This window comes from Platichthys flesus, chromosome 13, assembly GCF_949316205.1.
Source record: "Platichthys flesus chromosome 13, fPlaFle2.1, whole genome shotgun sequence".
Taxonomy (NCBI): Eukaryota; Metazoa; Chordata; class Actinopteri; order Pleuronectiformes; family Pleuronectidae; genus Platichthys; species Platichthys flesus.
The window spans coordinates 13,938,636-13,960,897 of NC_084957.1; the positions used below are offsets into that span (position 1 = coordinate 13,938,636).

The 22,262-nt window shown below is 43.5% G+C and overlaps 1 protein-coding gene across 3 annotated transcripts in view; it reads right to left on the bottom strand.

The window, feature by feature from the left end:
* The window catches only part of gpm6bb (glycoprotein M6Bb), a 32,239-nt gene that overhangs the window by 5,597 nt on the left and 4,380 nt on the right, over window positions 1-22,262 (bottom strand). The window contains exons 1-4 of one of the 3 annotated variants that reach the window (XM_062402543.1): window positions 10,243-10,364; window positions 2,725-2,911; window positions 1,692-1,848; window positions 1,316-1,484 (exon numbers count right to left, since the gene is read on the bottom strand). In XM_062402543.1, the coding sequence (XP_062258527.1) occupies window positions 1,316-1,484; window positions 1,692-1,848; window positions 2,725-2,911; window positions 10,243-10,291 (562 nt within the window). In that variant the 5' untranslated portion in view covers window positions 10,292-10,364. Of the gene's footprint in view, window positions 1-1,315; window positions 1,485-1,691; window positions 1,849-2,724; window positions 2,912-10,242; window positions 10,365-22,262 lie in introns of those variants that run through there. The other 2 variants (XM_062402544.1, XM_062402542.1) reach the window with 2 other exon arrangements.

Sequence of the window (22,262 nt, forward strand, 5' to 3'; positions counted from 1 at the left end):
TTACACAATTAACCTTTAATGCAAAATGAGTACAGAGAATAACATCGATTTTATTGCTATTTTCCAAATCTTCGTAGTGGTCCAGAAAGCAGAATGAATATTATGTCAACCCGACCATGTACTTTTCAGAGAATTCTCACTTATGCCCTCAGACTGACGCCATTATGTGACATAAACTGCTGATAGAAGCCAACCTGCAGATATCTAAGCCGCCCCTCTACATAATGCTAATTATCTCCTACTTTATACTGTTGCTCTGAGCTGGCTTCTCATGCAAGCTCACATGTACATATAGACAGAGAGAGCCAGAGAGGGGTCATGGTTTCTGTTGTAGCAATTACCCTTTTGGGATAATAAAGTATTCCGAATCTGAATCTGAAAAAAAACTGATATAAAGGGGCACTGCGACTTGTTTACACATGAAGATCAGTTATGGTATTAGGAAGACTCCCCCTGAGCCTGAGAAGGCAACAAAAATGGAGGGGAAAAAAATAGCTTCGGTTTCACTTTAGATAAGAGAGTTTACAATTCTTCAGGCCTTTAAAGGAACTCTGGGGTTAAACTGGTCACACTCAGAGCACCAGTTTAACTCTGGGGTTAAACTGGTCACACTCAGAGCATATGCAGCATGTGATTAGTCAGGGAGGATTACAAGTGTCTCTGAGCTAATAATAAATATTAAGTCTGGACTTGAACGCATACAGCTGTTTCAGATTCAGATAACTTTCATATTCAGCCTATCCCGTTCACGATCACAAAAAACATCCAATTTGATACGTGTCAAAAGGCACAGGCCAACAAACAATTAGAGGTCAGTGAAGGACATCAGGAAAAAGATTAAGGAGGTAACATGAATAGCAATAAAAGACAATAATTAGATAATAAACCCTGTAAAAAACACAGTCATAAAACGACTGATGTCTGAGTGTAAAAGCCTGATAGCAGAAGGATTGAAAAATTTGGAGTCTTGTTTAGTTCTCCACGGAGGTACATGATAATGGCGGCCTGAAGGCATCACCCTGAACACCCTGATTTTAAAAAGGTTCAGGTTGGCTGATAATATTCCTTGCATACGTTTTCACCTGACTCTCCCAGAAGGGAACATCAGGCTGGCCATCAGTCCCAATCCCGATGGACCAGGGCATCAGTGTTTCACCAGCCCTCTCTGGCCCTCTGCATGTTCTGGACTAGTGAATCCCAACCAAGTTTAAACCCTCACTGACCCAGCACCGCCCTGGTCCCTGGGGCAAGATTTATCTCCCAGTGAGTGGAGTCTGATCCCCTTAACAAGACATTCTTATGACTATCCTCTTACCATATTGACGAACATCCACGCAGATGGAGTCGATGCTGGTGAGGTTGGCCATGGGAGACTTCATGGCAGCACAGGTGGACCACATGTTGTAGAAGAGGAAGACGGGCACCGCGGAGAAGCCGAATACACCGAGCCAGGCCACGCCCAGGATGTATGTGAGGAAGACAAACTGAGGACGCAGCGACGGAACAATGTTAGCGTCACCAGACAACCATGAAACTAGAATCAGGAGTGAAATGGTAACAATTACACTCTTCCTCATCCCACCTTTTTTTCCCCTCAAATTTGAATCACATGGCATGAAAGCATTGTTTTAAAACGATCAGGGTATAAAAATCAGGATTACACCTGGCCCGGTGGTTGTGTGTGAACATACCATTCCACTGATGCAGCGTCCACAGATGGTGGTCTTGAACTCGCTGTGCAGCTCCTTGACTGCACTGGTTGTGTAGAAGCCCTCGGCCAGCAGGATGATCCCGTACAGGAAGAAGAAGGAAGCGATGCCATAGATGACATACTGCATCAGCTGTACTCTGTTAAGGAACCATGTTAAACGCACATGAGTTTTAACCAGTAAAGTAGTTGAAGTGGGTTCAAAACAGCAGAACAAATCAACCGCCATCATGTGTTTAGCCCTGGAGAAGCCTACTAAAAATGTCAGGCTAAGTAACTGTGTGGAACACCACCGACCGTCTGGTGTAGAAACGCATGAGTAAGCTGGGGCTGGCAGATTCATTATAAACAGATGGATATGATGGAGACAGCAGCCCAGCTTCCCTAAGGCCAAATGTGGCGATAACAGGTGATGCACGTCTCTGGAAAGCGTCCACCAAGAGACAGACTCCCTCCATGGACTTTAGATTAAACAGTGCACTCCAAATCTACACCAACATAAAACATATGTGCATTCCTGTCTCTTGTCATTGCTCTTGTATTGTCTGGACTAATGGATGCTCTGAAACGGGGAGAAAAGTCCATATTAGGACTCATCTCCAGGATAAAGTGAATGTGGGAGACCATATCGGCTAAAAATAGTCCACATAAACTCACCCAGATCTAAAGTGTTATTTCACTTTAGATCTGGACCTCTTTTTATTTTCCAGTTGACATTATTTGCAGAGCCAGCTGATGCTGATACTGATAGGCAGTAAAACATTTCCAACACCAATAAATCAGCCCATATTTATATTTAAAAAAACTGCGCAAGGATTCCTCATGACTCCTTATCAAACCCTTATGACAAAGAATTTAATTGAGGGCTTGATATTTGTTATGTTAACGATAAAAGTTACTATAAATAACTCAGAAAACACAATTCCAATTCATTGCAAGGATCTCGTTTTATATTTCTGACATGGCATCGCAGGCGGCCATGTACATACACACACAAACAGTGTGAGGTCACTTACACATCAGTCAGCATGGCGTGATCACTGACGACCTTGGAGAAGTGGGTCTCCAGGATGGTCACGGTGCCAGTGAGAGCCACGTGGCCACATCCGCAGAACAAGGCCACACCGGAGAAGCAGAGGATCGTGGCCACCAGCGACGCGTACGGCACGCCCCCTAGACATTTGATGCAGCACTCGAAGCAACCTGTGCAAAAAAAACAAGAGGAATTGAGTCAGAGATTGGCGTCATTTGTAAGAATGAAACTTTTTTTCAATTTAAAAAAGGCAATAAAGTCCATTCTGTCCCAATATTGGTCCAAAAATCAAATGCCTGTGTTTCACTAGGGGGACTGGAAGTGATCTCAGGGAAATTTTATGTGAGATTCCAGCATGCAGTGGGGGAGGCAGGGCATCATGGTGCCATATGAATAGTTTTGCATGATTCACCAGGACTCGTTAAAAAGATTGCTAAACTTTAAAATGCTGCACGGGAAACAGTGCAGACAGAGCAGACATGTTTCATTAAAAATTGTCTGCGGTCCCTCTTGATGCTTCCTGCAAAGCAGCAGCAGACACACTGCAGCTCGCTGTGTTGCCGCTGAGGTTCCACACTCCTCACCGCCTCTAATGTTTCGTTTGACAATTCATCACTACACTTAAAGGGCACTAATGGCGGTCCAGCAGGTCAGAGCAATGGGTGCCTGCCAAGCCATAATGGAAATCAATGGCAACTCGCACTGGGGAGAATGAAATGACCCAGATGAGCCTGTCTCATCCAATGTGTCTCTTCGGCTTGTGAAATGGAGCTGGTCACCGCAATGTACTGTCTGTGGACGCTCAAGGAAACAAACCCCAGTGTGGTCACAATCACATCCACATGTGTTTGACAGGATGTTGTATGGAGTCATGGGAAACTCAGGTCAGTAGCTGTTTATGTTTTATTAAAGCTCTCACAATAGCCTGATATCAGACTGAGAATGTATCGCATCTATAATTTATATTTCGGATTGGATGTGAGAAGTAACAGAGCAAACTCTACTGTTTCCCACAGCTCTACGGGGCGTTTTAGCTTCTTTAAACCATTGTTTTGGTTTTTCTGGCGCACGTCTGTTTGCTGTATCACAAAGTTACACTGCACCTTATTGACCAAAGCCTATCTTATTCCAGGATTGAGAAATCCTAGAGGGAAAATAAGCTTTTTTGTAATTTTCAGCAACAATACCACAATAATCATCCGTGAAATGAAACTTTGGATTTTGACAATGTTTCCACTGTAAATTACATCATCTGAGCCACAGCAAAGCCAATGTGCATTAATATCACATGCATTATCTTTACAAAAGCCTCAATAAAACCTGTGCATATTATTCCATTAATTATCAACAGCAGAAGAGACTGAGTTCTAGTTAGAGCAACAATTTACTCTGAAGAATTCTTGTTGAATACAGATTTCCTGTTTCAGCTATTTCTTGTGGGCAGTAGGAAGAAGAATAACTTGTTGGGCGGCAGCAGACAACACGAGCAAATCTTTGCTCAACACGATGTCAAGTTTGTCTCAAATAAACAGAGCAGAAATGATTTCCTCCTCTTCTCGCTTTCTCTACGAGGCGACAGTTCCCGAAAGTTCATCTGTGTTTGTGCTCTTTGCCGTGACAAAGGATATTAAAGCAGATATACTGCTGCCGGGCCCGTCCACTTTTGCAGTCAGACGCTTCATCCTGACTGTTTGTGTAGTGCAGGGAGATAGAAAAAAAAAAAATTCTGTCCCATGGTTGGTGAACAAGAGTTGCTATGGCAGCACGTTGACCACAACTCAATGAGTGCGCCCGGAGCGGAGTCGCTAACTTCCACCTCAGCCCACATTTCACTGATGAGTGTGTTGGGGAGGGCCAGTGGGCTGCTGGGAGTGCTCCACAGGATATTGAGCCCAGCTGCAAAGTAAATACAGTCCATTTAAAAGGAAGAGCAGCTCTGGTAGTGGATGTCACCGTCAGGTTGCTCTGATCCAGACGCACAGTATATCTTGCACTGGATCCTCAGCCTCGAAATGCTTTCCTGGCAATGGAAGTTCCTCATTCTGGAGAGGGTAAAAGTTTCCATTTCAAAAAGTGTGTCAGAAAATGAGCACCAGCCATTACAACCGTCATCTGATTGTAATAAATCGTGTCATGAGCGAAACCTTGTATAACTGTCTAAGTGTCTGTTTGGTTTAAAACCCGCTTTGCCATGCAGCACTGTTCCCGGTAGTTAAACTCTCTAAAACCTGATACCATGGTTCTGGATGCCATGATTCACTCGGACAGTCAGTCTACTTGTTTTCCTGAATTTTTAATGGATCTGAAAATAAGAATAAAACAAGGATAAATGGGGAGCTCTAAAGCAAAAAGAAACAACACTATCACTTGTTAGTTTGTACCTTGAGTTAGAGAAAATTTGAATACATTAAAACATCTTCTCATTGCAGCCTGTCACGGAGAAGGTCAGGCTGACATGCCTGCATCTCCCACGCTCGTGTAACTCTGTGCAATTAGAGAGAGACAAGGTACACTTTTTAATAAGCCATCATCTTGGGGAGTCTACAAGTTAAAATGTAAAATTTGATTTAAGACCAAACTTGCACTGACAATACACACTAAAGGGAAAAATATTATTGATTCCCATTATCCCAGGTTCCGAGCCAGTTTGCTTCATAAGCACTTCCGGGCTTTCACCACCGCAAGTACTCATCCCTCTCAAGCCACTTAGCTACCTACCACCTAGCCAACAGGCCGGCTAGAGAGGTATTAGTTTGACACTTCAACGTAACCAGAGACATACCAACGATACAGCAAACACCTGAACGGATCATTCTTTGTCTTTGGATGGCAGAGTTGAGCTAAGGTGGTGACAGGCCCAAAAAAAAATTACTATTGACCATATTCACAAATCACAATTTGTCTCATAGGGCTTAGCAAGGTGTGACATCCTCTCTCCTTAACCCTCAATAAGAGTGAGGAAATACTACCAAAGAAAACCTATTAACAGGTTCAATGCTTAATATTGTATCTAATAAACAGGCGACCAGCGTTCTGTAGCAGCGGAGGCAAGGACTCGTCAACGTTAGTGGCGTTGTTGATCAGGGAAACAGCGTGTACACAACAACGGAAATGACAACCGATTCTCAAATTCGAGGACGAAAAGCTGCAACCAGCATCACTGCAGGCCGAACAGGCACGTTTGGAACGGACACCATACTAGTGTATGTAAAATCAAATTAAAGACATTACAAGACGGACCCTAAAGCAGCTTGATTAGTATCCATTCCACTGGAGTGTCTTGCTTTACAGGCCGTCCATCCATCCAGGTTGAATGTGTTGGTTTGCCACCTCCCTCTCTCTTGTGTCACTTAACGGGTGTTATGCCTAATAACACAATAAATCCGAGGTCGTATTTTCACAGCTGGACTCAACATGTTGGCAGGTTAGTATAACTCTGTTCTGGCTGACTGAAACAACACTGGCACGCGGACAGACTCGCTGCCGTGGTTCAACTATTAGTGACCTCAGGAATACGGCTCTGTTCACAAAAGGGCCTCTGTGACAGCTTTAGCCTCGGCATTAGACATCAGGGGAGACAGAGACAACATCAAAGCTCAACACCAACTTCAACCGGTCCTGCACAAGGCACCACAGGGACGGCAGTCAAGTAAGACTTCTTCAGTAGATTGATTCAAAGCAGAGGTGGGATTATGAAGTAACCCTAGGATCAGTGTGAAGTTTCATGTGTTCTTATCAGTCAATCTGCTGGCTTTAAAGAAGGATGTAGGCCTATAATTCAGAATGAGCTCTTCACACCATCGTATTTCTTTGCATCCATCTAATAATTCTAGAAATCTCTCTCCGTCTGTCGGTAGCTCGTACACCTTGAGAACCGTTCATCTTAATTGTTTCACACGCTGGGCTGCTGTCTCCATCATATCCTTCTGCATTTAGACTGATGGGTTACATGATACATGCTATATGTTTTGTCTACTTGATCAACAACCAGTATCATTACAGTCTACCAGCCAGCAAAATGAAGACTGTATTCTCTGAGTGCACCGCGTGGGATTGGTGCAGGAGTACAGGATATTGCAGTGTAAACTTCAGCTCAAATCTTCCTCCTCCACAGGCAATAACAGAAGTGACTCTAAACAACAACAAGAAGCCTGTAACTAAAGAGATCTTGCCGGCTGGTTCGGAGCAGAGCACTGTAAATGAAAATCACGCTTTTTCCCTCTGATGACTTTCACATGCTCCCTGCCTAATAGACCCCGTTAGACCTCCAGCCGCCCCGAGACTCTGCATTCGTCATTTCATTGCTCCTGTTCATGAATGAGGGGCGGAGAGACAGAATGAAAAAACGGCTTGAAAGAGAGAAACACAGACAAATTAGTGACTGTTTGTAATGACAATGTCAGGCCTTGCAGCAAAGGCTAGACTTCAGGATCACGAGGAGCGAGGAAGAAAAAGCTGCTTGTGTGAGAAAGAGTGTGAGTCTGTTTGTGTGACAGTGTTTGAGGGAGATAGAAAAAAAAGAGAGACCGAGAAAGAGTCCAAGAAACTCTGACACAAAGAGCCAGTGTCTGCAGCCCGGGACTGTCCATCACACTGGACTCTCAGGGGCCATTGAGAACGGCAGTGAACCACGGCCCTGCTCTTCCGGCCCAAAGGCTGGAGGCCCAGGACAAGCCCACCGCTGAGCTCCATCCTGTGTGCCCCTCCAGCACCGCACACAGCTTGGCCACTTCACACTCCGGGAGGATCCTGTTATTCGAAGCATCTCAAGTCAGCCAATGTGTGAATCAGATGGCTCAGCGAGACGAACATGAGTCGCAGGTTCACAGGGATACCGACAGGCAGACAGACACGAAACCCCTTTTTCCACTGGTCAAAAAAACTAACATCTGACTCTTGTCTGCATTGGGAATGGATTCAATCGGCATTCACTCCCGGGTCAAATAATCCTGCAGTAGTAACAGGTTTTTATCTGCTCGGCCCTGATCTACAATGATGGAGATGTGAACGTGCTGATTTGAGTACACAGGATTCTTGCATTATTGGATATGCAACTGTAAAAATTCTATTTGAAAACTTTTTTATATTTGTGTATGTTGTGCTACTAAAGTATTTTTGTTATACCACATACTAACAGACAGAGAGAAAAGCCCTAACCCCTGCAGCTTGCCCTGATTCATCAGCAGCCTCCATCCTTCAACAGCATCTACCACGTGAACACGGAACGTCATCACCACAAAGCTGAAATCTTCCAACAACTGCAGGGCCGTCAGTGGGAAGTAAAAAACACATGTCTTAATCCTCCTTTTACTGCAGAGAAGAAAAGATTTCTAGATTTATAATATAATTGTATGTGCACACCAGACACAAGCCCGCTCGCAGACACCCAAACAAAACAAACCACATGCAAGGATGCATAGTAAGGGTATGCATTTCATATACAAAGAAAATCCCAAACGCACAAATAAACACACATGGACACGCACAATTTGAGACACTTCCATCTAATCCATGAGCCCTGAACAACAAAACTGGCTTCCAGCTCCATTGAAACTGGCATTTAGGTTTAATCTCACATCCAGCCTCATTGCAAACAGATGTGTCTGTTTACTGCTAATGCTTAAGTGTTGTTGTTTGTTGCTCCGTTGGGGGCGAACTGCCAAAACACCATTTATGAGAAACAGGCTCATTTTCCACACTCTCCACTTCGAGAGGAACAAAAGTTTTTAAAACGCCATAATGGCTGTAATGGCCGCTCCCAAGGGACGGGGGAGATCTGAGCCTGCAAATTAGTCGAGAGTGGTCTTGCTGTTTACTTATCCAACATCGGAAACTTACTCTGTCTCAGCTAATTGCTGTGTGCGAATGAGGCTGAGAGAAGTGTGGGCTGATGATTAATGTATTCACAGACAATAAGAGGCAATGATGGTCATAAGAGACAATATTCTATGTGCATTTGGAGGAACGTTCAAATCTCCCCACTAACAGGCTAATATCGAAATCTCTCCATCAACATTCCCGACCTGACCCAAGGTTTATCAGTGAAGGTACAGCTCTTCATAAAAGGACAGATTAGGGCGCCAACGTGGTCTGAGGGTTTGAGGCGCCAACCACGTAATTACAACATGGCTGGCCTAAGTCACGTTGGGCCAGGGACCTTTTGCAGTGTCCTTCGACCCCATCTCCCTTTGGCCTCATTTCCTGTCAGACTTCTACTGTCTGCTCTTTAATAGAGCTCGAAAAATGCCAAGCAAATATAGAAAAAAGAAGAAGACACAGCAATTAAAAGCTGGCATTGGCAGGTACAGGAAATAATGAGAAGGTTGGAGGTGTTTAGTATAGACATAGAACGCTGGAGTAGTGCTGTAGTGGAACTTTTCATTGACAAGTAAAGTAAGAAAACCCAGATGAAAAAGATGGGAAATGGATGATAAATAATGATAACTTCATTCAATCAGCGCTCAATGAAAACACAAAAATAACAGTCCTAAAAGCATAAAAACACTCTACGTGGGACAGAAATCTAAGCATGATCACGCATTACAATAACAAAACTACAATGAGGTGATTGTAAAGAAAGTTTTAGGTAAATAGATGGATTTTGATAATTGTAAAGCCCAAATTTATCGAGAGACAATTGTTGTTTCTAGCTGCTCAAATGTGAGGAATTGCTGCTTTTATCGGTTTTATATCTCTGTCAAATTTCTATTTCTATCTTATCTGTCGGTAACTCTGCCTCTGGGTGTGATGAGCGCTTCTGACGGATCAGACATGACAGGCTTTTACTACTATTGGTCTGGCATTATTAGATTACATGTACAAAATAAAGAGCAAAAAGAAAAATCAATGACTCCCTGCTGATTTCTACAAGTAGGCGGGGAGGAGTAAGTTAATGACACTGTCGCTTCGGTGTTTGCAGCCCTCATGACTTTCTGTTTGTGAGACTGGGAATAGCTGATCCATTTATCTCTGTCCTTGCCAGCCCCTCATTCGCATCATCCATCATCTGTCCACCCCGAAGGAACAACTCAAACGCACCCTGAGCTTTGATTGATCTGCCGCGGATCCTGCAACAGGCTCAATGTCCTTAGAAGTGACACTCGTGAGATGATGACCAGCGGCAACACACACACACACACACACACAAAAACAGCCTCACCCCCTGCAGCAGTGTGTGACTTCCACTAATTAGATCATAAAACAAGCACAAAGCAAAAACACACTCCACACATGACATCAGCAGCAGGTTTACAGAGGCGGCAAGGCACGATTTGCTTATAAAATATCATTTGCGACACGTTCAAGTTTCCTTCATGCAAACAGCGACACAAGGAGGCTGCTTTGACGTTTAAAAGAAAAAAAAAGAAAAAGCCCCTGCTGAGAAAGAAATCTACCCAACTATTGTGCTGAGTGAAACCAAGCAGCCTGGAGTAGGTCAAACCCCCGGTAAACACAGCGGTGAAAAGATCTGCACTGGCTCTTTGTCAGTGCTCGTTGGTACCTCTTTTGTCCGGACCCTGCTCCTGGTTTTCCTCTGATGGAGTTTCCATGGTTGGTTTTCTACCATCCAGCAAAAATGCTTCCTTGCAGCAAATTCTCTCTTCCTCTCTGTCCCTCTGTACTCTCTCCTCTCTCGGCTCTCTCTCTCTCTCTCCCTCTCTGCTCTCTCTTCCTCTCTGCTCTCTCTTCCTCTCTGCTCTCTCTTCCTCTCTCCCTCTCTCGCTCCTCCACATTTGCGTTTCCGTCTCGTCCACCGCTCCACTGTACATCACAGTTCCTCTCCAAGATGCAGAAGAGGTTCTCTAGAGCTAATTTGTGTGGAGTTCGCTACTGGTGTCACTGGTGTACTGATAAGAATTAAAAACCATGACAAATAGTCCAACTTTGATTATTGCTCTTAAAGTAAGGCTCAATGGGTTTAATATGTTTATAACCCAATGATAGGACAACACTTCTATAATGTCCATCCTTAAAATCTAGTTTCACAGGTAAAAAGTGTGGCTATTAGGAATCTCATGATTGGTTTGGGAGATTCATTGAGAGTCAAATGAATTTGTCCTGTTATTGACGTAACAATCATTGTACACATGTCCGGAACACTGTGCTCCCTCGCTTGTATTACAATGAATAGTAACCCCTGAAGAAAGCAGCCTGGTGAGAGCAGGCTTGTTATATCAGTGAGGGGAGCGTAGGGGGCCCCTACTTTAGTTGTGGGTGAAAACCACTCTTTGCTGCACAATCACCTTTTTTCTAATTCATGTGTGTGTGGGTGTGTGTGTGTGTGTGTGTGTGTGTTCCTTCATCTCCTGATTGGCAACATATGCCCTCTGCTCCTGCAGCATACATAAGCAAACTTTGACCGCTGTCCTTCCTCCATCTGGTGGCTCTGAACTCACATAAAAAAAAGGAGACAGGAAAGGAAAAGCAGAGCAACATTTCCTAAACAGAGAGAACGAGCGTCCTCTGGGCGGATATAAACACCAGAGGAAACACGATGCGAAAATGGAGGCGAAGCGGAAAGGGGTGGAAAAGTGAAATGAAATTTAAGAAGGGTCAAGGAGCTGATAAAGAAAGGAGTAATAGGAGAATGCAACAAACACAAAGGGGAGGATGAGGCGGGTGTACACGACCTGTCAAAAATAACAGAGACAAGGGGAAGATGGACGGTGAGAGACGACCAGAGGAACAGACACTGAGAGGGAGATGAGGAGGAAAAATCTTGGCCTGTGTTTGTTTGGCAACAGCAGGCTGAGGAGCCCCAGGGGCATGCTAATGAGAGGGGGGCCTTTCAGCAGTGAGGGGAGAGTTCTGCTGGAGAGGGGGCTTCTCACGGATACCAGACCTCAGAGAGGAGAGGGATCAGCAGGGGAGGGGGAGCCTCGGGGGTCAGGGAAGTGAACTTAGCGGGGACCCCACAACAACAAGTGCCGCACTAATCTGAAAGCTTTTTCAGCGTTCGCCCTGTAAAACGCCAGGAGAACTGACATCATCCTTGTAAAGTGTGTGTGTGGGGGGGGGAGGCGGGGGGGGACGGAGCCCATATATAGACATGATGGTTCTTTGAACGCTTTATAAGCGACATACAACTGTTTTGGAGGTGGCCGACCTTGTGTTTCGCTGCATTAATTACACTAAAGAGCTCAGGTGAAGTTCAAAAAGACGACTGAATGTAAAATCACACTAAAGCAGCTCCAACTTACCGATTATGCCAAAGTCAAAAACAACATGATGATCCATCTGCAATCCTTTAAGAGTGTGGACAACAAGATGTTTGAGTTTACTGCAGAGAGGATTTCAGCCTCTGGGAGCCCATTGCGAGAGCTAATGTGAATTCCCACTCCCATAAAACATAAAAGAGAACAGAAAATGTGAGGAATTGTATTCAGACTGCATAAAAACAGCTTAAACAATGCCCTTAAAATAGGTTCAACAACAAAGGGAATACTGGTTTGCAAAGTAACTATACCCCCGCAGCGAGGTCGAGAAACCTTTATCAGTCCCCAAAGGACAATTTGTTGCACAGCCAGCAATCAGTGCAAGACAAAACCGAGAAAAAGTACAATGTTATTAAATACAATGTAAAACAAAAAAAAGTCACTAAGTCTCCTTTAGAAGGCCAATGACAGCAGGGACAAATGAGCTTTTAAATCTGTGCGTCCTGCATTTAGGCTGATTCTGGGCCAGAGGGAAGCCACATAAACTCTTTGAACAGTGGATGGCATGAATCCGACGAGACAGACCGGCCCTTCCTCAAAGATCTCTTCTTGATTGAGTCAGCAATGTGCCAGCGATTCTGCTGCACATTTTAATGATGCCTTGCAATCGGTTTTGATCTCCTCGGGACAATAATTCCGAAACCGAGAGAGAGATAAATATGAAGTCATAGGTGAATGGTTTTATTGAGTCGTCTCAACTTTCTGAGAAAAGTTTAGTGAGAAAGTGTCGTCAAAATGTCAAATCGGTGCAAACAGCTGTGGAAAGATGTTCATGATCTGTCTCTAAAGGAAAATAATGATGATCGGTTTATCAGTGTTTGTGAAACGTTCATATTCTTCCTCTTGACTTCTGCTTCAATCAGACACATGCCTGGAAAGTCAACTGAGACAAAAGCTTATAAAGCTGATTGGAGAGAAAAAAGCTTTGCTCTCTGCCTTCTGGAGCAGCAATACAACATAACAGGGAGAATGAAGCCCATTAGTTTAATACATTTGATTTTAGTTCAATCAGTAATATCAAAATCATAGCTAAGGGCAAATGGCTCTGACATAAAGGTTATGACGGCCATGCAGCACAGTACAACTGTATGAATATCTTTTGATGTTAATTGGTATTCATTCAGCTAATGAGAAACATGAATGACCGGGTTGGTTCAAGGGATCCAACGATCAAATCAATGATCATCGTGTTTCCTATAGGATGAGAGTCGTCTAGTCGAGTGATACCACTACATAACAACATAGACCTAACTTTATCAATGGTAGTTATATCATTTAATGATGTGATACCCATCACTAATAAGATGAAATGAATGGCTAATAATAATAATATCGACGATGCTGCACGAATAGGAGTCCAACGTTGGCATCCATTGAGAATTCTGTTTTAATGTTGGTCCAGAATTTACTCTGCTCCAACTCTCTTCCCCAGCGAGTCAATAACTTCTGTCTGCTGTCGTCTACACTATGTTTATTGGCGCTTTTTGCTGAAGCCGAGCTGAGAGGATCTGTAAAACCAAAACAATAAAAAATAACAAATGAAACAGATTAAAGTTGTGTATTTGTGTATTTGTCCCTCTGATAAGTTCATTTTCATATGTCATATCATCATTTAACAAACTGTGTTGAAATCGATTGACAACGTGTTATGTAAAGCAGTGATGAATGAATGAAGAAAGACCCATTCAGAGCAGAAGACTGACCAGACTAGTGATGAGACATCACCATGCTGCTGTCACCAGGGCCGTGTCAGGCTGAGTGGCGGTGGGAATAATCATGTGAACGTCGGAGGTGAGGCCCTGAGTGCGCCGTGCTCAGCCTCAGTGCGAGACAGCGCCACTCCCCTACTTGAGGACACAATCTGAATGATGATGAAGCTCATACAAATGGAGTGGGGAGGGGGATTCGCTGTGGGTCAGCCTTTTATGCTGTGAGAGACTGGGGGCCATGGGAGCTCCTCAGTGTTCAGTCACCCGTGAGGACCTGCACCCTGCTCCGCTCACACTGGTGGAAGGATTTCTCAGGGAGTGCAGTCTGTGTCCTGGGCCCCAGCACCCACTTAAAAACACTGACTATAGACTGAGAGAGCTCAAGATCAACTCCAAAGGCTGTGGGGAGCTATGACTGATTGTGAAGGACAAGGTCTGTTAAAGAGCAAAACAATAAACCAAACCAACCGTCCAAATATCCCAGAAGATTTGGCCGCTCTTGTCTAAAAAGCTTCCATTTGTTTTTAAACTGGGAATCCAGAGACTATGAGATTTGTGTTGATTCCCTCTTTGGCATTCTGTTGCAGTCAACATCATTCCAATGAACTGTGGTGGAATTACTGACCTAGATTCAAAGGCAGGCCCTCTATAGGTCAATCTGTCCTGTATGTCTGCCATCATGTTTGACGTGATGAGTCCAAGTCATCGATTGGTTTACAAAAGCACTGCACTCACCTCAAAACCCATTATTCAGATCCATACGCTTGTTCGCTGACCCATTTCCCCCCCGCCCCCCAGTAGGTCAACAGCAGAACAAAAATAACACAACTTCTCTGTGACTTTTACTGAACAATTCAACATATGATTTATTATAACACTCCATAAAATGTATGCCCCAAATTTACACTATAAGTTAAACTTATTTTGCCATATGATGAAACAATCTACTCTACAGGCTCTGCATTCGTAAGAAAAAGGGATTCCTCAGTCCGCAATGGAAAATAAACATGCTTACTGTCTATCATTCACCTGGTAAGACATGTGACTGTGAGAAAGACAACCACAATGGGCTGAATTATAATGAGGCCTGTAGTTCCTTCTAGCTCGGTCAAACCACTATGTATTCAAAAGAATCAGGAAATTCAATACACTCGGTCCCTGAGGGTTAAAGGTTAAAAGGCATTTAATCCCTTTATGGTGAAATAAAGACTTTTCAAACTTTATGCTTGACCTTGAATGAGTAATTTGGATTCGGACTAAGTTCCAAACCCGGTGGTATCGAATGTCAAAATTATGAAAAATGTCCATCCCCCCAAATGGGCTGGTTAACTATTAAACGAGAAAAAGAAGCTAGGGTCTCCGCCTGGTTGCTTGAATCCACCAACCAGTCCACTTGAAGGTCAAAATCTCTCCTTCTCTTCCAGAGTTATGTGAAATATTGCCCATTGTGTTAGAATTGGTGGATTCAGTCCTGAGTTAAGGCCTTGAGAACGACCTTGACCTTCGTCTGCAAACATCTGAACATTTCAGCCTTGTGTCGAACTGAATGTTTGTGCTGAATTTTAAAAAGAAGAAAAAAAGACCTGAACACATTTCTGAGATATCATGTTAAGGACAAATTGGACGAAACGACAGACAACCCGAAAAAATATTTCCTCTTGTCAACAGCCAACCTCTGTGGGAAAGCATAAAGGGCAAATTACCTCTTGTTCCCCACAAAGTCTGGAAATCCAATATATCCTGCAATCTGTGACTGAAAATAATTATTATAAGTATAACATAGTTTTAATGCTTTCTTCACCACAGGAATTGAAGTTACTCGCCTAAATTACCTTTGTTAGAGTATTTCACCATACACCCAACTGAGAGTTTATCAGTTCCGATATAAAATGTTTGGATTTTATGAACCCAAGACCTCATAATTGTAACCTGCAATCATCCAACCTCAAAATCAAAGCACTAAACCAAACTCCTTCGTCCTTGTAGTGCTGCAATATTCTTCCTGCTTTTAAGTTCTTGGGGGAAATCCAACTCCTCTATTCAATTTCAACCAGTTCTAATAGAGACATTTTTAATGACTGGACATTTCATCTACTGTATAATTTCCAAGTTGATTTCTTTTTGTCTTGTGTTTGACCAAACAATGCCCTGGGTATCTGACTCAGCACTTCACTAATTGCATGTTTGTGTTACTATCGTGTTGGGTCTGGAAAACGAGGCGACGCTCGCTCACGGATGCCTGGCAGCCATGTTTTTTCCTTTAAAAGTGACCTCACTTGCCTGACTCTCTGGCATCTCCGCAGCCACTGTGGTTTTTGGCCTATAAGCCTGTTGCGGGGAGAGTGGGAAACACAGATGCTTCATATTATCCTGGCTCCCATGCTTATATGGGGCCTTGGAAACCGCCACCATGGCTTGGCCGGACAGAAAACCCCCTTGCAATATCAAAACCTAAAGAGTTTCAGAATTTCAGTTTGGAGTCAATAGAGCTAAACAAAGCCAGGAAACAGAAAGAGAAACTTGGAAACGAGTGAAAGAGTGATACAGACGCAGGGCGGGAGGGTAAGAGGAGTCGTTTATAATAGCCATACCCCACCACTCTTTATTAAGGCCGAGAACTTTTACCATTTTACAGGAAAGTAGAGGTCTTTGCATAATTATTTGTTTTTATTTCACTGTGTATTAAATATTTTAATGATGCCTCTGGTCCAAGAGAGGCTTTGCCGTCTTTGTGGTCTACTCGCCGAGTTACATTATGGAGCCAGCGAACCGGGAGCCAGGAGGAACTGCAAACAAATACCTCCATTATAGCTCCATTATCCAGTTAGAATAATGCTACATAATAACTTCTTGTCTATTGTGCTAAGAATAATGAAAATACCCAAATACGCTGGGAAGGATGAAAAAATGAGGGTTATATGAAAAAACTTCTCCCCGGGTAATGACACAGCAGCAGCAGTGTCTCTTAATCGGAATAGGTCCATTCTATAAACAGGCCAGCACTTGCAGCAGAGCAACAATGCAGCCTCTGGTATTACCAAATGTGACAATAAACATACACTCATTGTTTACGGTGTCGATTCTTAAAGGTGCAACAGCAAAAAATATTCTGGCCACTTGGGGGCCTATTCACATACATCAGTGACCAAGCATTGTTAGCATTAGGACATAAGCATGGCCATGTTTTGGAACACTTTATGACTGTAGGTCCAGGCTAATTGCTGACACGGGACTGTAGGCCGTGCGTTGGAGGCTTCAACTGAAGCCCTGATCATTCACTTTGAAGGTGTGTTTGTCTAGTCTTGGATATTATTTCTCTTGCACTTCTCCTTAGAATTGCATCAATAGCTAGCATTTAATATTTGCATGAAAGTCGGCTATATTCTGTCCCGAGCACGAAACTGTGATTTTGTTGTTACGACACAAGGACCACTGTGTTTCTTCTAATGCTACTTGAGTGATCTGACAGCCTGACTCCTCATGGAGGGAAATGTATTTGTTTTATCTTGTGCTGCACAGACTGACTACAAGCATGGATATCCTGCAGGAAAATGAAGCTAAAAGATAATAATTTAAAGTCTCAGACTCTTTTGTCTCCATCTCACACGGTCAAGGATCTCCACACATCAGATGTTCTCACACTCAAGCTGCTGTGATGGCAAACAACACAGGGCTGGAGACGGTCCTTCATTTCCCTACTTGTTGCCCTGTTGCACAGTGCATAAGCATGTGAACACACACACACACACACACACACACACACACACACACACACACAATAGAGTCATAATGAAGCACAGAGACGTGAAGACAACAGACGAGACTCTCCAGCTAATCTGGGGGTTACTTCCCATGAACAGCCCCCACACCCTCCCCCAGCTGCTGGGATCCCTTTCTCTGCGTCGCTCCCGCCGGGCCCATTGTCCCCTTGCCTCACGCTGCTAACCTATCACCCCCTGACCCGAGACTTTACCCTTTTCAAACCCTCCAGCACAATCCCATCCCTCATTAGAAGGAGCAGAAGCCTCCTCCTTTCAGCCAGGCCCAGTCGCTGCCCTCGTCGGACCAGCCAGCCAGACCCCACCGTGTCAGGATTCACCGTCAGCGCTATGACAACAGGGCAGCCAGCGAGCATATCACTTTAATGCAATTGTTCCGTGAGGCGCTCCTTCCCGTGGCTCTAAGCCCTGTGTCCTGGGGACGGATCCTGGAAGGACCGAGAGTCGTTTGTAACCTGAAACAGACACTACCAGCCCCGCAGAGATGGTGTTTGTCCTCCGATACATCACAGAATCGGATTAGAAGTGGACTTAAGTGCCAGTAACCAATTACCAATAAGTACCAAGTACAGGACATAACAAGAGAAAGGTGGAAGCTATTCTCTCTGGTGGTTTGTACAGTATATGTTCCACCCTGGCTGACCTCTGCGAGAGTGGGTCAATCCATTATATTAATACTTTAAGCACTGGTAGGCAGCTCTCCAACAGCAGACACTTTGCTGCCCTATTGTCCAACACACTGGACACTAGAAAGCAACTGTGCAACGTATGTATGGCTCAATCTGAAGTTATGTAGTCTCTATATCAGTATCACTAACATGTACACTGTGACAAATGTATTCTTAGCACAATCCAACACTGAAATTATGTGGAAATACAAGAGGCATACTACAAACACAAAGAGAACCCCTGCACCAATACAGATAACAGACGAGAGGAGAACACTGTTTCTTAAAACTTTTGTTTGGTTTATAAATTCAACAGTTTCTCCTTTCACCTCCAAGAATTTAAATGTTTAAATGTTCAGATCCAAAGCAAACTTTCTTGGCTACAAATTAAAAAAAAAAACACTGCTTACTTTGTTATTTTTTAAACATCTCCTCCTTATAGTGGAAAAAGAAGCAGGAGAATCACCTGCCCAGCAACAGCCAACACAAGACAATCCATCCAAACTGCCATTCGGCGCTGTACACTTCACAAGGCATGAAACAACTTGGGAGAAACTGTGTAAGACACTTTATGTGAACGCTTTCACACACTGTCACACCATCTGTCTCTACACACACACACATGCAGGATCATGTGCTCATTTTGCAGACAGCTTGCTCTGGTCATTCCTGATGCTCCACTCTGTCGCAACATCACTTGTATACTTCCAGCTGTGGCCACTCTATTGTTAGAGTATTGTTTTCCTCCTAAAGTGGAGGTCAAAAGCTAAGATGACTTAGGAGACCACTCGGTGGTGTAGCTGTATTTTGACTACTGCTCACTGGTCTGTGTGTGTTAAATGTGTCAAGGGTGTCAAGCTGTTTTTCAGTAGCAGGAAAGTGACACAAAAACTGGGAAATGCTAAATGCGTCTCACATTGAAGAATGACTCAGTGGAGCGGGGCCGGGGGATTCCAAGTTAAATTTATTAAATTGTTCTGCTTTTAGCAATTTAGTCAAATTAAATCCATCTTATGAAACCTGCATGTAAGGCAAACAGCTTCCCCCCAAAACAGTCTCTCTCAGCTGTTACGTTTCCCGTAGCAGTCGCTTTAGAATAGCTCAGCTATTTAAGATTTGCATCTGCTTTGCAGAAGTGCCTCTTCCTGCCCATCAAGCTCTTCTCTATAGGATAATACGCAGAGAACAGAAACTGTCACTTTTTTTTCAGATACAGGAAAATGACTCATGTCTGGAGTGATAGAGACAGAAAGTGGGTCAAAGTGACCTCTTAACTTTGGTTTCACTGTGTCACATGCAGCACCACATCACAACAACATGAGTAAACAGAGAGTCATGTGCATTTGCCTCATCTTAGACAAAAGCAACACAAGGAGCAGTGGGGACAAATCTGTTTTTGTTGCTTAGTATTTAAGCAAAAAAAAATTACTTAATATCTTATGTGGAATATAGGAGTAAAGAAAAAGTCAAGGGTAACATGGCTACTCATTGAAATTCCTGATTAATTCATCCCGAGCGTTGCATTTGGCTGCATCCAAATGGTCTCTGGCACGGCTCTTCATATGGTGAGCATTTCTCATTGGTCTGCTGGGGTACCCCAGATGCTTTTGTCTTACGGTTGTTTAGCAGCTGCGTAAAAGCGCAGAGGACAAAGACCTATCTGTGGAGGGTTGAATACGCTCAGCGGGCACTCGGCCAACAGCTCAATCCTACAGGCTCCCACAGTTCAAAAGCAGACTAAAGCATTCTGCTGTCGCTCCTCACTGATGATCTTGCAGGGAATTTAGCCGAGGACCCTATTGTTTCTTCTCATTTCACTTAACTACTTTCAGGACTGAAGTGCAGTCACGTTGATCTCCTACATATTAATCTATAAAGAAGTTGTTGAAACTTTAGATTAATACATGCACTTACGCACTTTCTACCCAAATGGGTAGAATGAACACATTATGTTGAAATTGTCAACCATCTTATCTGGAAACACCTCTCACCCGTATCTCTGATCTGAGTGGAGAAAATTTTCAATGAAGCATCTGTGACAACTCCAGCAGGTTTCTGAAGGACCGTCTGGTACTTTTAAGGACACTTTCACACCAAATTCAGACTGTTTGGTTTAGTCCAACCCAAAACAGCAGTAAAAAGTGCCTCGGACCACGGCCTGGACCAACGGACCACAATTTACATGAATCAAAAGAGGTGGTCACAGTCTGAATCATTTTGAACCACAATTTGGATCATTTACACTTTTTTGGATAGTTCAACTGAAGTTGGTGATGCTGGTAGTAATGCTTTACTGACATTACAGTGGCAACAAAATCAACCAGTTTATTGATTTTCCTCATTCAAATCGAAAAAGACTAATATCCGCCAATGTCAGACACACACCAATCTATAAACCAATCAATGCTTGTGTGCTTCAATTTGCAATGTAAAACCAAAACTAAGCAGTTCAAATGTAATACAAGACACAAACCTTAGTTTTGACTTTGAGATGGGAAAATGTCCAAAGTTTACTACTTCAAATTTATATTGTGAAAAATGGTGTAGAAGCCTTGATGGAGCTGAATGGGACAAGTGAGAAACATCCAACGTTTGGCAAACTGACCACAAGCGGCTGAGACACTTGTGGATAAACCAAATATGTCTGAACATTCACTTTATGGACAAACGTAATGGAACACATCTCTTCACATCATCAAATTCAGGTGTTTCATTCAATCCCATTGCCCCTGGTTTGGATTAGGACCCTTAGTTCCTGTTACAGGTATCTTAAGGCCTCAGCTTATCAAGATATTTTGGACAATTCAATGCTTCCAACTTTGTGGGCACAGTTTGAGGAAGCCTGCCCCAGTGCACAATGCAAGGTCTATAAAGGCATGTTTGGATGAGTTTGGTATGGTAGAACTAGACTGGCCCCCCGGAGCCCTGACCTAAACCCCATCGAACACCTTTGGGATGAACTAGATTGGGGATTAGGAGCCAGGCTTCTGGATGAATGGGCAGAAATTCCCACAGACAAACTTGCAGAAAGCCTTCCAAGAAGAGTGGAAGGTATTACACCTGCAAAGAGGGGGACAAACTCCATATTAACGCCTATGGATTTAGACAGGGATGTCATAAAAGCTCCTGTAGGGGCAATGTGTAGGTGTCCCAGCACCTTTGTCCATATAGTGTAGCTTACTTGACCTTAAGCAACGAATTGAACTTTGGTCAAATTCACAATTTTAAAATATTGGTCATCAGCAAACATTTAGAGGTTGTTAAGGCTAAAGTGCTCAAAACCAACAAAATAATAATGTTTTTCTGAACAGCCACACTCAAAGGCGCGGTAAAAAGCCTGCAATTATAGAGAGTGGCGAGATGCAATAACTGGAATAAAAGCTCGCAGCTTTCGACAGCCTTTCCCCAAAGGCTTTGATAATGCTTTGCACTTATTTATGACAGAAGTAGTGGCGTGAACTGATGGATGAAAAAGAGAGAGAAAAGGACTAACCCTGTACACACACACACACACACACACACACACACACACAAACAACAAATCAATTGTTGTTTTAACTTCATAAACATACAAAACCTGCACACAACAACAGTTTTTGGAAGATTACGGTTGTGAGGCAAACAGCGTTCATGATACAAATGTGCACTTGCATGTGTCTGAGTGGCCCTCACGTCATCTTATTGGAAGATGTCACAGTGCAGACAACACTTGAACCAGGTTCAACCTTTTCACAAACCGACCCTGCAGGGACCAAGTCCGTCTAAACATGGTCGTACCGTGCAACTTCTGAAACTGGCTTCAGTGTTTAACACTCGTTGTCAGCTCATGGCGCTAACGCTCTGCCTCACATTGTGTGTCCATCACAGGGAGGAGTCATTAGCTGGGACAGGCTTCTCTGCCAAGGGCGTCCCTTCATGTTGGCAAGAGAAAATAGGTCGTTCTGGGAACAACGTTATTGAACATTTAGTCAATGTCCACATCATGTGATATGGAGGGAGCGACTGAAAGCACAGACACTATGATGGTTTAATACTCCTCCAAACCCTATTTTTTCATCTCTCAACCCAACCGATCGAGGCAGACACACACTAATCATGGGTTTTGGTTTAGACTTGTTACAAATTGCTTTCTGTTTTATAAAGAGTACAA